The sequence below is a fragment of the Bombina bombina genome, chromosome 9 (genome assembly GCF_027579735.1).
Source record: "Bombina bombina isolate aBomBom1 chromosome 9, aBomBom1.pri, whole genome shotgun sequence".
NCBI lineage: Eukaryota > Metazoa > Chordata > Amphibia > Anura > Bombinatoridae > Bombina > Bombina bombina.
Window position 1 is genome coordinate 140,105,068 of NC_069507.1, and position 18,752 is coordinate 140,123,819.

At 40.8% G+C, this 18,752-nt stretch overlaps 1 protein-coding gene across 1 annotated transcript in view; it reads right to left on the reverse strand.

Moving 5' to 3' along the window:
• The window catches only part of CPEB3 (cytoplasmic polyadenylation element binding protein 3), a 422,665-nt gene that overhangs the window by 8,020 nt on the left and 395,893 nt on the right, over positions 1–18,752 (reverse strand). Inside the window, exon 11 of the mRNA XM_053692412.1 lies at positions 12,157–12,338. Within this exon, the coding sequence (XP_053548387.1) occupies positions 12,157–12,338 (182 nt within the window). The remainder of the gene's footprint in view (positions 1–12,156; positions 12,339–18,752) is intronic.

An 18,752-nucleotide genomic window follows, 5' to 3' on the forward strand; every position in this document is an offset into this window, starting at 1 on the left:
GGTGGACTGGTCAGTTGTACTAAAGATCTTATTCTTTTTAGATATTACTATATTATCAAAGCATGTGGAACATAATTGAGCAGGCGAAACCTCCTCACAATAAACACAGGAATTAGATTTGTTTAAAGAGGGAGTACCCTCTAACATATCAGAGTCCTCCATAGCTTGCGCTTTTATTACGGACTAGATAAGAAATTAAATGGCACCTTTATACCCCAATGGCCGGGGCAGTCACCACCTCCTATGACCCGGACCACAGAGAAAACGCTTTGTCTCCTGAAACTGCCAGTCAAGAAAGAGGAAGTTAAAGAGGCCACACCCGGTCACATGGAGTGTCATGCAGGACCCCCCGTGCATGAATGAGAAAACCTGCCAAAAATGCTGCGTTGATATCTCTCTAAGGAAACCTGACTGTTCACACATTGACAGAGCCTCATCTCACACATGTCGCAGCATTAAACACAAAGAATATTATGAATAAGTCCCCCCCCCGTTCAATAATCCCCTTTCCGAGGATATTAACCCTTGATTCTATACAGATAAAAGGAGACACACTGTGACCCTGTCTTCTTGCGTTATCAAATGTGTATAAATGAAACGATCTTACCAGACTCTATGCCGTGGAACAGGAACACGGCCTTTCAAGTGTGACAGGGTAGTAGCATCGCTCCTGACATGGACTTAAGTGCAGCAAAGCAGGCAGCGAAACTCGTCAACACTAATTGCTTATGGAGCTGTTAATCTGAGTCAGGATGGGTTTGCAGAGTGACTCTCCCTGCATCTCCGGACTCTAACATTCATCCAAGCTCTCACTGAGAGGCTGACAGGACTACTTAAAACTCCAGTCCCATTCCGAAGAGTACTACCCTCCATAAGAGACTACTCCGAATCTACCGACACTTCTCTGCCAACCTCCTGTGATGAAAGGCAAAGAATGACTGGGGGGGGTGAGGGAATTGGGGGAGGTATTCAAGCCTTTCGCTGGGGTGTCTTTGCATTCTCCTGGTGGCCAGGTTCTGAATTCCCACAAGTAATGAATGAAGCCGTGGACTCTCCTCTCATTAAAATGGAAATCTCCAGATTAAGCATGTCTGCAAAAACCACCTTCAGAAGGAAGGAAGTTGGTTTTGAGAACAATCGCCTCCTGATGAAAAATTGGCAAAGGAGGCTTACAAGGCAGGGTTGAAAGCTCTGACTCAAAATAGAATAAATGTCTATAAGAAAGAGAATCTTCCAGGTCAAGAGTTCAAGATCTAGACTATGCATAGGTTCAAAAGGCCAAAAGCACCCTCATTAACAAATGTAGGCTCCAAGTCAAAGGTTGAATGACAGGTTTGATAAAAGATCAAAGCCTGATTGTAGTATGAAAAAACAAAGATGAGGCAGAAATATGACCATTCAGAGAACTGGACAGAAAGACCTTTCCCAATTTATCATGGAGAAATGATTCAGCTTCCAACAATAATTCTCAGCTGCACACCAAGCCAGATACGTTTTCCAGAACTTATGATAAAATATGTCTGGCAATGGTCTTTGCCACGTGAATCAAGGATTGAATAATTTTGTGAGACAAGCCTCTATAGGAAAAAATCATATATTTAATCAACAGGCCACCAAAAGGTAAGATCCAAAGAAAAGGCCAATGAGAAAAAAAAGCTGTGTCTTGAGAGGAATTTGTTATGGTGGCCAAGAAGATATCTGAGCTACCAGTAAATAGGCTCTGCTGGACCAAACTGTAACAATGAGAATCACTGAAGCCCTTTCCGGCTTGACTCTGGCTATCACTCTGGGGAGAAGCACAAGAGAAGGAAAGATGTAAATCAGCTTAAAAGGACCAAGGTACTACTACTAAGGCATCCTTCAGAATTCCCAGCCAATTGCGAGATCTGACACAATAATGGGGAAGCTTGTGATTCCCATGAGAGGCCATTAGATCTATTTCTGGCCTTCCCAGTATGGTCTAAAAAACCTCCTAATGTAAGGACCTTTACCCCAAAGTCTCTGGAAACTGAGATGATGACTCCAGAAACATGAAATCACCAAGATCACACTCTGATGGGTCTCCTCCCCCACAACACCAACGAAAAGCAAGTTCCACTCTGATGAGTGACATAAACCACTGGTATGGCATTGTTCAATTGGAACTGAAAAAAAATGTTTCTAGGCTTTTGTACAGTATTTTGGATTCTAGAGTCTATTAAAGACCCCAGAAAGGAACCAGAGAGATATTTTGCACATTTATGCACCAGCCTAGTCATAGCTCTTAAACTAGTAGTCCCTTTCTAGAAGGGCAAACCTCAAATTTCATGTGATCCTTTTGAATTGGGATGTGCAAATATGTATATTTTTAGACATTGTGTACCCCTTAATTTCATAGAACACCATGGCAATGATCCAAGATTGTTAAAAATACATTATAGATTGGAACCCCCAGACTGAAAACAATAGATTATTGAGGTTACGACAACAAGAAACCTATTGGATTCAAAAATGACAATGCCTACATCCAGGGGATTCTTGAACTGCTGTACACATTGCAGAAGATCCATTGCCCAGAAAACATCATCTTTCCCAATAAAGTCAGACACAAGCCTCTTGTCTTCTTTTGCTTAATGATGTAGCAAAATGCTTAACTATTTTCAAAAATGTGCTTCTTATTTTCATATCTGTGATTACAAATGATTCAGTGTGAGACTGGCTGTACTAGTAAAGCAATATATATTATGGATGCAACAGTTTCTATGGTACTATAAAAGAAGCTTAGATTGAGTTTGACTAGAGGCTATAGTAAGGAGGATATACTACTATGTATTTTAAAAGTGAGTGGTCTATACAAGATAACGGAAATTGCTCCACTGGAACACCATTACTTGACACAGTTTGACTTGGGCATCTGCTGGGTTTCCTTCATGATGACGAGCCATGTCTTACAGTAAATTATCAGTTTTAATGTAGAATATTAGTTATACCTTCATTTATAAATATAAATTGGTACGGCTGCAATATATCTAATCTACTTAAAGGGACAGTCTACTCCAAACAAACTCAATCAGATAGGGCATGTCATTTAAACAATTTTCCAATTTACTTCTATCAACAATTTTGCTTTGTTCTCTTGGTATTTTTAGTTGAAAGCTAAATCTAGGAGGTTCATATGCTAATTTCTAAGCCCTTGAAGGCTGCCTCTTAGCTCAGGGCATTTTGACAGTTTTTCACCAGTAGAGGATGTTAGTTCATGTGTTTCATATAGATAACACTGTGCTCACACACGTGGAGTTCCTAGGAGCCTGCACTGATTGGCTAAAATGCAAGTCTGTCAAAAGAACTGAAATAAGGGGCAGTTTGCAGAGGCTTAGATACAAGATAATCGCTGAGGTATAACGTGTATTAATATAACTGTGTTGGTAATGCAAAACTAGGGAATGGGTAATAAAGGGATTATCTATCTTTTAAAATACATTTTCTGGTGTAGACTGTCCCTTTAAAGACAGGGCTTGACAAACCCAAGAGCCAGGGAGCCACTGGCTCCTAGAATTTTACCCCTGGCTCCAAACGTTTTGGGTGATTCTCCAAATATCTATATACAAATACCACTGCCTGGCTCAGAAATATTTATACTGGCTCCTAAATTTTGAAAAGATTTGTCGACCACTGACTTAAGACATTTAATATTTTTACCAGAAACTTTTTTTTCTGATTCCTATCCACCCTCTTTCCTAACTCACCATTACTTATTTTTTTTTGTTTCTAGCTCAAGTGGGCGGTTTGGCTACACTCCATATAAGCCTACTCCTAACGCGCACTCACGCTGGACCTTTAGCATCACTCGCTCTGTTACTGGACTGTGAAATGTAAACAGTGGATCGTTATAAGAATGTTATAGCGATCCACTGTTTACAGTACTAGAAGGAAGAGTTTGGTTAAATTCTAAATACGCAAAAAAATATTACCCCCTTGACAATAACGAGCGAGGATCAGTAACCAAATTTGATCCATTATTTTATAATAAAAGTGCCAAAATTATATAAAAACATAATTTATGCTTACCTGATAAATTTATTTCTCTTGTAGTGTGTTCAGTCCACGGGTCATCCATTACTTATGGGATATATTCTCCTTCCCAACAGGAAGTTGCAAGAGGATCACCCAAGCAGAGCTGCTATATAGCTGCTCCCCTCACATGTCATATCCAGTCATTCGACCGAAACAAGACGAGAAAGGAGAAACTATAAGGTGCAGTGGTGACTGGAGTTATAATTTTAAAATTTAGAACCTGCCTTAAAAAGACAGGGCGGGCCGTGGACTGGATACACTACAAGAGAAATAAATTTATCAGGTAAGCATAAATTATGTTTTCTCTTGTTAAGTGTGTTCAGTCCACGGGTCATCCATTACTTATGGGATACCAATACCAAAGCTAAGTACACGGATTATGGGAGGGACAAGGCAGGAACATTAAACAGAAGGAACCACTGCCTGTAGAACCTTTCTCCCAAAACCAGCCTCCGAAGAAGCGAAAGTGTCAAATTTGTAAAATTTGGAAAAAGTATGAAGTGAAGACCAAGTTTCAGCCTTGCAAATCTGTTCAACAGAGGCCTCATTCTTAAAGGCCCAGGTGGAAGCCACAGCTCTAGTGGAATGAGCTGTAATTCTTTCAGGAGGCTGCTGTCCAGCAGTCTCATAGGCTAAACGTATTATGCTACGAAGCCAAAAAGAGAGAGAGGTAGCCGAAGCCTTTTGACCTCTCCTCTGTCCAGAGTAAACGACAAACAGAGAAGAAGTTTGTCTAAAATCTTTAGTTGCCTGTAAGTAGAACTTCAGAGCACGGACCACGTCTAGATTATGCAAAAGACGTTCTTTCTTTGAAGAAGGATTAGGATATAAAGATGGAACAACAATCTCTTGATTGATATTCCTGTTAGAAACAACCTTAGGTAAAAACCCAGGTTTAGTACGCAGTACTACCTTGTCTGAATGAAAGATCAGATAAGGAGAATCACAATGTAAGGCAGATAACTCAGAGACTCTTCGAGCCGAGGAAATAGCCATCAAAAACAAAACTTTCCAAGATAAAAGCTTAATATCAATGGAATGAAGGGGTTCAAACGGAACACCCTGAAGAACTTTAAGAACCAAGTTTAAGCTCCACGGAGGAGCAACAGCTTTAAACACAGGCTTAATTCTAGCCAAAGCCTGACAAAAGGCCTGGACGTCTGGATTCTCTGCCAGACGTTTGTGTAAAAGAATAGACAGAGCTGAAATCTGTCCCTTTAGCGAACTAGCGGATAAACCCTTTTCTAAACCCTCTTGTAGAAAAGCCAATATCCTAGGAATCCTAACCTTACTCCATGAGTAACTCTTGGATTCGCACCAATATAAATATTTACGCCATATCTTATGGTAAATTTTTCTGGTCACAGGTTTCCGAGCCTGTATTAATGTATCAATAACCGAATCCGAAAACCCACGCTTTGATAGAATCAAGCGTTCAATTTCCAGGCAGTCAGCCTCAGAGAAATTAGGTTTGGATGGTTGAAAGGACCCTGAATTAGAAGGTCCTGCCTCAGAGGAAGAGACCATGGTGGACAGGACGACATGTCCACTAGGTCTGCATACCAGGTCCTGCGTGGCCACGCAGGCGCTATCAGAATTACCGATGCCCTCTCCTGTTTGATCCTGGCAATCAGTCGAGGTAGCAACGGAAATGGTGGAAACACATAAGCTATGTTGAAAACCCAAGGGGCTGCTAATGCATCTACCAGCACCGCTCCCGGGTCCCTGGACCTGGATCCGTAACAAGGAAGCTTCGCGTTCTGGCGAGATGCCATGAGATCCAGATCCGGTTTGCCCCAACGACGAATCAGTTGAGTAAATACCTCCGGGTGAAGTTCCCACTCTCCCGGATGAAAAGTCTGGCGACTTAGGAAATCCGCCTCCCAGTTCTCTACGCCTGGGATGTAAATCGCTGACAGGTGGCAAGAGTGAGACTCTGCCCAGCGAATTATCTTCGAGACTTCCAACATCGCTAGGGAACTCCTGGTTCCCCCTTGATGATTGATGTAAGCCGCAGTCGTGATATTGTCTGACTGAAATCTGATGAACCTCAGTTTTGCTAACTGAGGCCAAGCTAGAAGAGCATTGAATATTGCTCTTAATTCTAGAATGTTTATTGGAAGGAGTTTCTCCTCCTGAGTCCACGATCCCTGAGCCTTCAGGGAATTCCAGACTGCTCCCCAGCCTAGAAGGCTGGCATCCGTTGTTACAATCGTCCAATCTGGTCTGCGAAAGGTCATTCCTTTGGACAGATGAACCGGAGACAACCACCAGAGAAGAGAATCTCTGGTCTCCTGGTCCAGATTTAGCAAAGGGGACAGATCTGAGTAATCCCCGTTCCATTGACTGAGCATGCATAGTTGCAGCGGTCTGAGATGCAGGCGCGCAAATGGCACTATGTCCATTGCCGCGACCATTAAGCAGATTACCTCCATGCACTGAGCTACTGATGGGCTTGGAACGGAATGAAGGACACGGCAAGCATCGAGAATCTTTGATAACCTGGACTCCGTCAGGTAAATCTTCATCTCTACAGAATCTATAAGAGTCCCTAGAAAAGGAACCCTTGTGAGTGGTAACAGAGAACTCTTTTCCACGTTCACTTTCCACCCATGCGACCTCAGAAATGCTAGAACTATCTCTGTATGAGACTTTGCATTCTGAAAACTTGACGCTTGTATCAGAATGTCGTCTAGGTACGGAGCCACCGCTATGCCTCGTGGTCTTAGTACCACCAGAAGTGAGCCCAGAACCTTCGAAAAAATTCTCGGGGCCGTGGCTAACCCGAAGGGAAGAGCCACAAACTGGTAATGCCTGTCTAGAAAGGCAAACCTTAGGTACCGATAATGATCTTTGTGAATCGGTATGTGAAGGTAAGCATCCTTTAAGTTCACTGTGGTCATATATTGACCCTCTTGGATCATGGGTAGGATGGTTCCAATGGTTTCCATCTTGAACGATGGTACCCTTAGGAATTTGTTTAAGATCTTTAAGTCCAAGATTGGTCTGAAGGTTCCCTCTTTTTTGGGAACCACAAATAGATTTGAGTAAAATCCTTGTCCCTGTTCCGATCGCGGAACTGAGTGGATCACTCCCATGATTAAGAGATCTTGTACACATTGTAGAAATGCCTCTCTCTTTACTAGGTTTGTTGATAACCTCGATAGATGGAACCTCCCTTGTGGAGGAGAGGTTTTGAAATCCAGAAGGTATCCCTGAGATATAATCTTCAACGTCCAGGGATCCTGCACATCTCTTGCCCAAGCCTGGGCGAAGAGAGAAAGTCTGCCCCCCACTAAATCCGTCTCCGGATAGGGGGCCCTGTCTTCATGCTGTCTTAGGGGCGGGAGTGGGCTTTCTGGCCTGCTTGCCCTTGTTCCATGACTGGTTGCCTTTCCAACCCTGTCTGTAACGAGCAGTAGTTCCTTCCTGTTTTGGAGCGGAGGAAGTTGATGCTGCTCCTGCCTTGAAGTTACGAAAGGCACGAAAATTAGACTGTTTGGCCTTTGGTTTGGCCCTGTCCTGAGGAAGGGCGTGGCCCTTACCTCCCGTAATGTCAGCAATAATTTCCTTCAAGCCGGGCCCGAATAAGGTCTGCCCTTTGAAAGGAATGTTAAGTAGCTTAGACTTGGAAGTTACATCCGCTGACCAGGATTTAAGCCAGAGCGCTCTGTGCGCCTGTATGGCGAATCCGGAATTTTTAGCCGTAAGTTTGTTTAGATGTACTACGGCATCTGAAACAAACGCATTAGCTTGCTTAAGGGTTCTAACTTTGCTCAAAGCCTCATCCAATGGCGCTGTGCGAATCGCCTCTTCCAGAGACTCAAACCAGAATGCCCCTGCAGCCGTGACAGGCGCAATGCATGCAAGAGGCTGCAATATAAAACCCTGTTGAACAAACATTTTCTTAAGATAACCCTCTAATTTTTTATCCATTGGATCTGAGAAAGCACAGCTATCCTCCACCGGGATAGTGGTACGCTTGGCTAAAGTAGAAACTGCTCCCTCCACCTTAGGGACCATAAGTCTCGTGTGGTGGCGTCTATAGGAAACATTTTTCTAAATATCGGGGGAGGGGAAAAAGGCACACCGGGTCTATCCCACTCCTTACTAATAATTTCTGTAAGTCTTTTTGGTATAGGAAAGACGTCAGTACACACCGGTACCGCATAGTATCTATCCAACCTACACATTTTCTCTGGAGGTTCTCAAGCTTAAATTTAAAATTTGAAATTTCCCCGGATCAGAACCGTCACCGACAGAATGAAGCTCACCGTCCTCATGTTCTGCAAATTGTGACGCAGTATCAGACATGGCTCTCGTGTCATCAGCGCGCTCTGTCCTTAACCCAGAGCTATCGCGCTTGCCCCTTAATTCGGGCATATTATATAATACTTCTTTCATAACATTAGCCATATCATGTAAAGTGATTTGTAAGGGCCTAGATGTACTTGGCGTCTCAATCCTACGCATCTCCCGAGCGGGAGACGCAGGTACTGACACGTGAGGCGAGTTAGGCGGCATAACTTCCCCCTCGTTGTCTGGTGATAGTTTCTCTATCGGTACAGATTGACTTTTATTCAAAGCAATATCAATACAATTTGAACATGATGAACAAACAGTTTCCTCTGAATCAGACATGTTTAAACCGACTTAGCAATGAAACTAGCAAGCTTGGAAATCACTTTCAATAAGTTTACAAGCAATATAAAAAACGCTGCAGCGCTTCAAAAATACAGATATAATTAAACAATTCTTAACAAGAAGTGTATTATTAGCAGAGGATTGCACCCATTAGCAAAAGGATGATTAACCCCTCAATACCCAAAACGGATAAAACGGATATCAATTAAGATTTAACGCTTTTAATCACAGTCAAGCACACTGTCACAGATCTGCTGTGACTGATTACCTCCCTCAAAAAATGAATTTTGCAGACCCCTGAGCTCTCTAGAGACGTCCTGGATCAAGGAGGAAGAAGCAGGAAGACTGTGCTAGAATTTTAACTGCGCAACAAGGCGCTAAAACAAGGTCCATCCCCACTCCTATTACAACAGTGGGAGCCCTGATATAACTGTTTCCATGCAGAAAATATATGTTAGCCATGTGGAAAAAAATCATGCCCAAAGAGATTTATCACCAAAGTACCTCACAAAAACGAATAACATGCCAGTAAACGTTTTATTAAAAAACAACATTTTCCAATGTCATGCAAAGTTATCACTAAGCCTGCTACCAGTCGCTACCACTGCAGATAAGGCTTAAGTATTATTTCAGTTTTAACAGTATTTTCTCAGTCAAATTCTAGTCCCTAGAAAATAACTCGACTGCGCATACATTTAACAGCCTGATACCAGTTGCCACTACTGCATTTAAGGCTGTACTTACATCATACGGTAACAGCAGTATTTTCTTAGTCAATTCCATTCCCAGAAAATAATGTACTGCACATACCTCATTTGCGGAGGACCCCGCATGCTATTCCCAGTTTCTGAAGTTACCCCACTCCTCAGAATGTCGAGAACAGCCAGTGGATCTTAGTTACGCCTGCTAAGATCATAGAAAAAAAAACGCAGGCAGTTTCTTCTTCCAAATACTGCCTGAGATAGAAAAACAGCACACTCCGGTGCCATTTAAAATAACTATTCTTCAATCAAAAGTTTAAGTAAAAACTCCAGCTCCTCTTGCGACCTCCTTCTTTGTTGAGGGTTGCAAGAGAATGACTGGATATGACATGTGAGGGGAGGAGCTATATAGCAGCTCTGCTTGGGTGATCCTCTTGCAACTTCCTGTTGGGAAGGAGAATATATCCCATAAGTAATGGATGACCCGTGGACTGAACACACTTAACAAGAGAAAATTATATTCTTTTGATGCACAATAATATATATATATACACGTTATTTTACATACAAATTTGGTCGTTAACAGCCAAGGGGTTAATATCACTTGAGGAGCCAACAGAACTACTGTGCCACGAGAAGATTACAGTGCTATGCCACTCGCATAGCATTCCATTTTTTTTTCCTTCCTGGTTTGGAGTGGAGGGTTTGAGCATGCGCATCAGCTCAGTATTGGTCTGAAAGCGCACCTGCATTAGATAATACTGATGAGGTGATCGTTCACTCCGGATTTATTTAATTGTGCAGTGAGTAAGAAAATAAAAAAATAATGCTCAAGAGCAGTGTGTGGCCAAATGGGGAAGCCAAAACCACCACAAAATTGTAAAAGAGAACATTTATTTCAATAAAAAGAGGAAAATTTAAACGTTTATTAAATTATGATCCAAGTATGTATTTTGAGATAATATACACATAAAAATGATAATTGTTCCTTTAAGATTTTGATCTTACTTTATTAACTTGTACTGGATTATATCAATCTTCACCTGCTGTGTCTGGAACATTGTTTCAAGAAAAATACTCATATGACTTGGCATTCATTTTATATAGATTCAAAATCCAGCCATTCTGCTACGAAATACATCATCAACACATTCCTGGCTTCTTATAAGGATTGTGCAACTATAAGGATGTCATCCAAATGATAAAAATGTGCATTTCCTTTCTTAACGGACAAGCAATAATACCAAAATAATTTTGTAAATAAAGGTTATTTTCAGACCAAATGGAAGAATCACTATGTGGAAACTAGTTTCTGCTGCAATTCTAAGGAACTTGTAAAGTGAGGCCTACGAATAACCAAATTTCATGTCTATAGAACCTGTGACCTAGTTACGCTAAATGTCTGCAAATTAATTAAGGGCAGGCTTAAATTTTTGTTTTTCCATTTAGAGAAAAGTAATTACTCAAACCAGGTCTGTGCGTCTCTGATACAGTCTAATTAGGAACGAAACCCTTTGAACTGCCCATTGCAGAGCTCCACAAACCCAGGTGCAAGAGATTGCATCACTGGCACCTTAAAATTAGGTCATGGCACACTAAATTAGAATCTGCAAGACAACAATAGGTGCCCCCAACTGGCCACACCTAAAATTTAGCTTGGTGCAACTGGATCCATTCTAGGCCTTGCAGCTGTGAACTACAAATCTAAATTTTTTATTTTGATCTTATATAACGTATGTGTGTGTAAATACAGTATATATATATATATATATATATATATATATATATATATATATATATATATATATATGTATTATGTACAATCATGATAACTCACGCCCTCATTACTCAAACCCCATTCACTGCCGTTCCCCGGCATCATTAGTGAATTTCTAGTCTTACACAATGCCAGAAGTGACATATACTATTGTCAAGGTGCATAATAAATAATAAGATTGTCTTACAGCTTGCCAAAAACAAATGTGAATATACATAGTATCAGTGTCAAAGTGACAGTGTGAAAAAACAATGAATCAAGTAATAAAAATTAAATACATAATATATACGTTATAGAAGAATCAATAATGAAAACACAACTAGCTCTGTATAATGTATAACATGTTGGATGCACAGTCTGCAATATTGCTATATAGATAATTCTGTCCAAACTGCAATATAAACTTACAGGCAGCGCAATCGCACATCTTGTGAATGAAAAAAGCAATAAGTGATGGGCCAAAATAAATACTGCGATAGGCAGGATTCCACTAAAGCATGCTAAATGTTGAAATAATCAAAAGGTTATAGGTGAACTTTACTTTCTTTCTGACATTAAGGAAAAGTTGAATTGTACAATATAGCACAGAAGAGGCAATTAAATTGCTAACGCTGATGTTTTGTGAATAGCCTTCTTGTAAACTCTGTGTGTCTTTACATATTTAAGAACATACAAAAATAAATGCTTGCTCTAATTCAGATTCAGTTGTAATGTGTTCGTAAAAAAGGTCTCTGTGCATATGAACTTCCAGAAGGCTTTCTTGTGTTTAAACAATAAAAACCTTAAACAAAGTTAAAGCTATCACTTGTGTCTACTAATTCTGTAAATCAGTGAATTTCAAACTTTTGTTTTTTTTTGGCTTGGAATACAATATACAACATTAAAGTATTACAAATAAGAGTTTAAGATTAAATTAATATAAAGAGATTAACTAGAAATTTTTTTGCTGAACTAACTAAATATATATATATATTTCCTTACTCGTTTGTCAATGTCATTGTGCTGAAGCTGTACAAAGCGAGCACTTATAGCAGCAATATAACTCTGCTGATTGGAGAAAGCCACTCTGCCAGCTCCCTTTGGATACTTCAGTTCCGGATCTGTATCAATGCCAGCATAGCAGACACCTCCATATAAACGGTCCATTATCATTGCCAGTTCAACTGCAAGAGACCATATGAAAATGTTGTCAATTCAAATTTAAAATGATGTAAATAGCAAATTACATTGTTTAGCCTCAAATTTAGAACATCAAAATATAATTAAAGAGACAGAAAACGTGCAGAATTATGTAACATAAGGATAGCCATTCATGTGAAAATATTCTACAAAATACCTATTTTGAAGTCCTAAGCAAAGCTGTTTTCTGCTTGGCAGTTTCTTTTAAATAGAGCCTCAATGTCTAATCACAGGAAGCCTGATTGCGCCATTCAACTACATGTAGCGACACTCTGTTGCTAGGCAAATCAGCCAACAGTTTTACCTACTGTGGGAGCACGCTACATGTAGTTGAATGCCGGAATCGGGCTCGGTGTGATTAGACACGTTTACTGTCCCTTTAAAGTGAAGGTCAATTTGGATGCATTAGTGCCCAGTTTTTAATAAACCTATTAAAAACAAGGGCACTCTTATTCATCAAAATTGACATTTCACTTTTCTTAAAAAAAAACCCCTACCTTTTAATCCTGACAGCCGTTGCAGTGATTCCTCTTCGCGGGTCCAAAATGACGAATCCGGCTTCCTCCAATCACAACGTTGCATCAGGCCATGATCCCCCCCAGGGGAAAGCCGTGATTGGAGGAAGCTGGATTCGTCATTTCTGACGTAAGAAGAGGCTTCCGACAGCCGGGAGAATCGCTGGAGCGGCTTTCAGGATTAAAAACATAATTTATGCTTACCTGATAAATTTATTTCTCTTGTAGTGTATCCAGTCCACGGATCATCCATTACTTATGGAATATATTCTCCTTCCCAACAGGAAGCTGCAAGAGTCCACCCACAGCAAAGCTGCTATATAGCTCCTCCCCTAACTGCCATATTCAGTCATTCGACCGAAAACATGCAGAGAAAGGAAAAACCATAGGGTGCAGTGGTGACTGTAGTTCAAATGAAAAAATTACCTGCCTTAAAGTGACAGGGCGGGCCGTGGACTGGATACACTACAAGAGAAATAAATTTATCAGGAAAGCATAAATTATGTTTTCTCTTGTTAAGTGTATCCAGTCCACGGATCATCCATTACTTATGGAATACCAATACCAAAGCTAAAGTACACGGATGATGGGAGGGACAAGGCAGGTACTTAAACGGAAGTTACCACTGCCTGTAAAAAACCCTTTCTCCCAAAAATAGCCTCCGAAGAAGCAAGGTATCAAATTTGTTAAATTTGAAAAGTATGAAGCGCAGACCAAGACTCCGTCTTGTAAATCTGTTCAACAGAAGCCACATTTAAAAAAGGCCCAAGTGAAAACCACAGCTAGAATGAGCTGTAATCCCTTCAGGAGGCTGCTGTCCAGCAGTCTCATAAGCTAAATGAATTATGCTTTTTAACCAAAAAGACAGAGAGGCTGCTGAAGTCTTTTGACCTCTCCTCTGTCCAGAATAGACAACAAACAAGGTGAACGTTTGATGAAAACTGTAGTAGCTTGTAAGTAAAACTTTAAAGCACAAACCACGTCCAATATTGTGTAATAGACGTTCCTTCTTTGAGGAAGGATTAGGATACAAGCATGGAACAACTATCTCTTGAGTGATGTACTTGTTAGATACCACCTTAGGAAAAAACCCAGGTTGGTACGCAGGTCTACCTTATCCGTACGAAGGACCAGATAAGGAGAATCACATTGTAACACAGATAACTTGGAGACTCTACGAGTCGAGGAATTAGCTACCCAAAAGGAACTTTCCAAGATAAAGATTGATATCTATGGAACAAAAAAGGTTCAAACGGAACTTCTTGAAGAACCTTAAGAATCAGGTTTAAGCTCCATGGCGGAGCAACAGTTTTAAACACAGGCTTGGATCTAACCAAAGCCTGACCAAATGCCTGAACGTCTAGAATACCTGCCAGACGCTTGTGCAAAAAAATAGACAGAGTAAAAATCTGTTCCTTTTAAGGAATTAGCTGAGAACCCTTTTCTCAAAAACATCTTGGAGAAAAGATAATATCCTGGGAATCCAGACTTTACTCCATGAGTAACCCTTGGATTCATAACAATCAGATATTTACACCATATCTATGTTCAATTTTCCTAGAGACAGGCTTTCATGTCTGTATTAAGGTATCAATGACTGACTCGGAGAAGCCATGCTTTGATAACATCAAGCGTTCAGTCTCCAGGCAGTCCATCTCAGATTGATTCTATTTAGATGGTTGAAAGGACCCTGAGGTAGAGGGACCTGTCTCAGAAGCAGAGACCGTGATGGAAAGGATGACATGTCCACCAGATCTGCATACCAGGTCCTGCGTGGCTACGCAGGCGCTGTCAAAAACACCAAAGCCCTCTCCTGCTTGGTCTTGACCTCCGGAGGAAATCCCACTCCCCCGGAAGAAAAGTCTGACGACTTAGAAAATCCACCTCCCAGTTCTCAACACCTGGGATATGGATAGCTGATAGACAAGAGTGAGTCTCTGTCCAGTGAATTATTGTAAGACTTCTAGCATCGCTAGGGAACTTCTGTTCCCCCTTGATGGCTGATGTAAGCCACAGTCGTGTATATTGTCCGACTGAGTATGATGTACCTCAGAGTTGCTAACTGAGGCCATGTCTGAAGAGCATGGAATATCACTCCCAGTTCCAGAATATTTATTAGAAGGAGGGTCTCCTCCTAAGTCCACTATCCCTGAGCCTTCAGGGAGTTCCAGACTGCATCCCAACCTAAAAGGCTGGCATCTATTGTAACAATTGTCCCATCTGACCTGCGGAAGGTCATACCCTTGGACAGATGGACCCGACAGTCACCAGAGAAGAGAATCTCTGGTCTCTTGGTCCAGGTTTAACAGGGGGACAAATCTGTGTAATCCCCGTTCCTCTGACTGAGCATGCATAGTTGCAGCGGTCTGAAATGTAGACGTGCAAACGGTACTATGTCCTCCGAAGGGCCCGGATGGGATGAAAAAACACGGCAGAAATTTAGAAACTTTGACAACCTGGACTCAGTCAGGTAAATTTTCATTTCTACAGAATCTATCAGAGTCCCTAGGAGGGAAACCCTTGAGATTGGGGATAGAGAACTCTTTCCTTGTTCACTTTCCACCCATGTGATCTCAGAAATGCCAGTACTACGTCCGTATGAGACTGGGCAATTTGGATGTTTGACGCCTGCATCAGGATGTCGTCTAAATAAGGGGCCACTTCTATGCCCCGCGGTCTAAGGACCGCCAAAGCGACCCCAGAACCTCCATAAAGATTCTTGGGGCTGTAGATATCCCAAAGGAAAGAGCTACAAACTGGTAATGCCTGTCTAGAAAGGCAAACCTGAAAAACGATGGTGATCTTTATGCATCACAATGTGAGGATAAGCATCCTTCAAATCCATTGTAGTCCTCTATTGACTCTCCTGGATCATAGTTAAGATGGTACGAATAGTTTCCATCTTAAATGACGGAATTCTGAGGAATTTGTTTAAGATCTTTAGATCCAAAATAGGTCTGAAGGTTCCCTCTCCTTGGGAACCACAAACAGATTTGAGTAAAAACTCTGTCCCTGTTCCTCTCTTGGAACTGGATGGATCTCGTACACAATGTAAGAATGCCTCCTTCTTTATCTGGTTTGCAGATAATTGTGAAAGGCGAAATCTCCCCTTTTTTTGGGGGGGAATCTTTGAAATCCAGAAGATATCTCTGGGATATAAATTCCAATGCCTAGGGATCCTGGGCATCTCTTGCCCACGCCTGGGCAAAGAATGAAAGTCTGCCCCCTATAGGATCCGTTACCGGATAGGGGTCCGTTCCTTCATGCTGCCTTAGAGGCAGCAGCAGGCTCCTTGGCCTGCTTATCTTTGTTCCAGGTCCGATTGTCTCCAGACCGCCTTGGACTGAGCAAAAATTCCCTCTTGTTTTGCCTTAGAGGAAGAGGATGCCACACCTGCCCTGAAGTTTTTAAAAGGCACGAAAATTAGACCTTTTTTTTTTTTTTTTTTTGGCCCTTGATTTGGACCTATCCTGAGGAAGGGCATGACCTTTTCCTCCAGTGATATAAGCAATAATCTCCTTCAAACCAGGCCCGAATAGGGTCTGCCCCTTGAAGGGAAGTTAAGTAGCTTATTTATTAAAGTCACGACAGCTGACCATGATATAAGCCATAGCGCTCTGCGCGCCAGTATAGTAAAAAACAGAATTCTTAGCCGTTAGTCTAGTCAAATGAACAAGGCATCAGAAAACAAAGGAATTGGCTAGCATAAGCTTGTCAAATATATTCATTCAATGGAGTCGCTTAACTGTAAAGCCTCATCAAGAGACTCAACCCAGAACGCCGCAGCAGCAGTGACAGAAGCAATGTATGCAAGGGGCTTCAGGATAAAACCCTGTTGAATAAACATTTTTTATCCATTGGATCTAAAAAGCACAACTGTCCTCGTCAGAGGTTGTGGTACGCTTAGCTAGAGTAGAAACTCTTCTCTCCACCTTAGGAACTGTCTGCCAGAAGTCCCGTGTGGTGGTAACTATTAGAAAACATTCTTCTAAAAAATAGGAGGGGAAGAGAACGGCACACCTGGTCTATCCCATTCCTTATTAAAAATTTTTTAGTAAACCTCTTTAGGTATTGGAAAAACATCAGTACACACCGGCACTGCATATTATTTATCCAGTCTACACAATTTCTCTGGCCCTGCGATTGTACACATTCATTCAGAGCAGCCAAAGCCTCCCTGAGCAACAAGTGGAGGTTCTCAAGCATAAATTTTAAATGTAGAAATATCAGAATCAAAAAGGAAAAAAATTAAAAGAGGACCAAACACAGTCAAAGCAAAACATTTAAATACAATGTCTTTTAAGCATAATTATACTAAGACCATATACTAGATGATCTTATTTTCTGTTAAAAAAACATTGAGCTTCCTTAGGGTCTTTTAGTGTCTTGACTTCACCATTTAACATCACTGCAATTTTTGCTGGGTACAGCAACCTGGCATTATAATTAGCCTGTATGAGTTTTGAGCAAAATGGGGACATTTCCCTACGTTTACCTAAGGTTTCTATAGAAAAATCTGAAAATAAAAGAATCTTGTGTTGGTCTATTGTCAGTGGGTATTTCTTTCTATAACATCGGAAAAGGTTAACCTTATCTTGAAAATACGCTACTTTAACTATCACCGCTCTTGGTCTCGGGTTTCCATCTTTACTTAGGCGTGTAGGCCCTACTCTGTGTGCACGCTCAATTCTAATTGGGCTGTTATTTGGGCAATTTAATATCTCAGGAAGCATGGTAGAGGCAAAGGCAATTAGATCTTGATACTTATCAGATTCTGGTAACCCTATTATCCTAAAATTATTACGGCGCGCGCGATCCTCTATCTCTTCGACTCTAGTCTGTAACTCGTCTAACTTGTTTTGATGTAATATAGTAAGATGGTCTTGGTTATTAACCCTGTCTTCCAAATCCGAGATCCTATTTTCTGCTTCTTCAAGCCTAGTATGGAACTGCCTTACCTCATTGGTTAATGTGGTTATCTCTATCTTTAATGAATCAAACTGTGGATTAATAATTCCAGCTATTTGGCTGAGTAGGTTAGGTGAGTCAGGGTTTAAAACTGTGTTATGTGAGGAATCCAGTGAGATACTAGTGTCATTTTGTCTAGTGTTTTTTTTTTCTTTGTGTTTAGGTGGCATTATCGGGGAGTTTGCCTTGGAATGTGATACAAATCTTTCCATGTGATATAGTGGTGTAGGAGAAAAATTAGAAGGAAAGAAAGAAAACAAGGTGAAAAAAGTAAAAAAGAAAAAAAAAAAAAAAAAGAGGAAAAGGAAGTGAAAAAAAAGAAAAAAAAGAAAAAAGGCGTGCTCAAGTGATTCAGCCCTTGTTCCTTTCCAATTTGTTGCTATCTAAATTTTGCTTGAGTTCTATTACCACAGTGTGACAACAAGAAAATGTAAAAGGAAAAAGAAGAGAGAATTTTTTTTTTTTTTTTCAGTTCCTCACGTGTTGTTACTGAGAGTACTAGCTTGACACTACAGCATGAAGTACATAGGTACACACTTTAAGGGAAACCAACATCAGTAACTTATATGTAACAAAATAATTCTTCTATTATTACAAACATAGGTATATCTTGGGATCCTTTGCAACCTTTAGGGGATACTTTCTTTAGTGCTTAACCAGCTACAATAATTACAATTACAGTTTTCTATTGCCTTCCTGCACCAGATGCTTGCCAAATGGTGATTACTAGCACTCTGATACTTATAATCAATGCATTGCTTATAACTGACAACAGCAGGCCATATACTGAAAGGCAGCACACTTAAATAAACAGGTAGAATTAGTTTCTCCCAGTCAGGAGTCTTTTCCTTTTGTTGCAATGTTGCTGGAAAGTAAAACGTTCCTAGAATTAAAGGTGTTAGTCTTGTTCCCTGG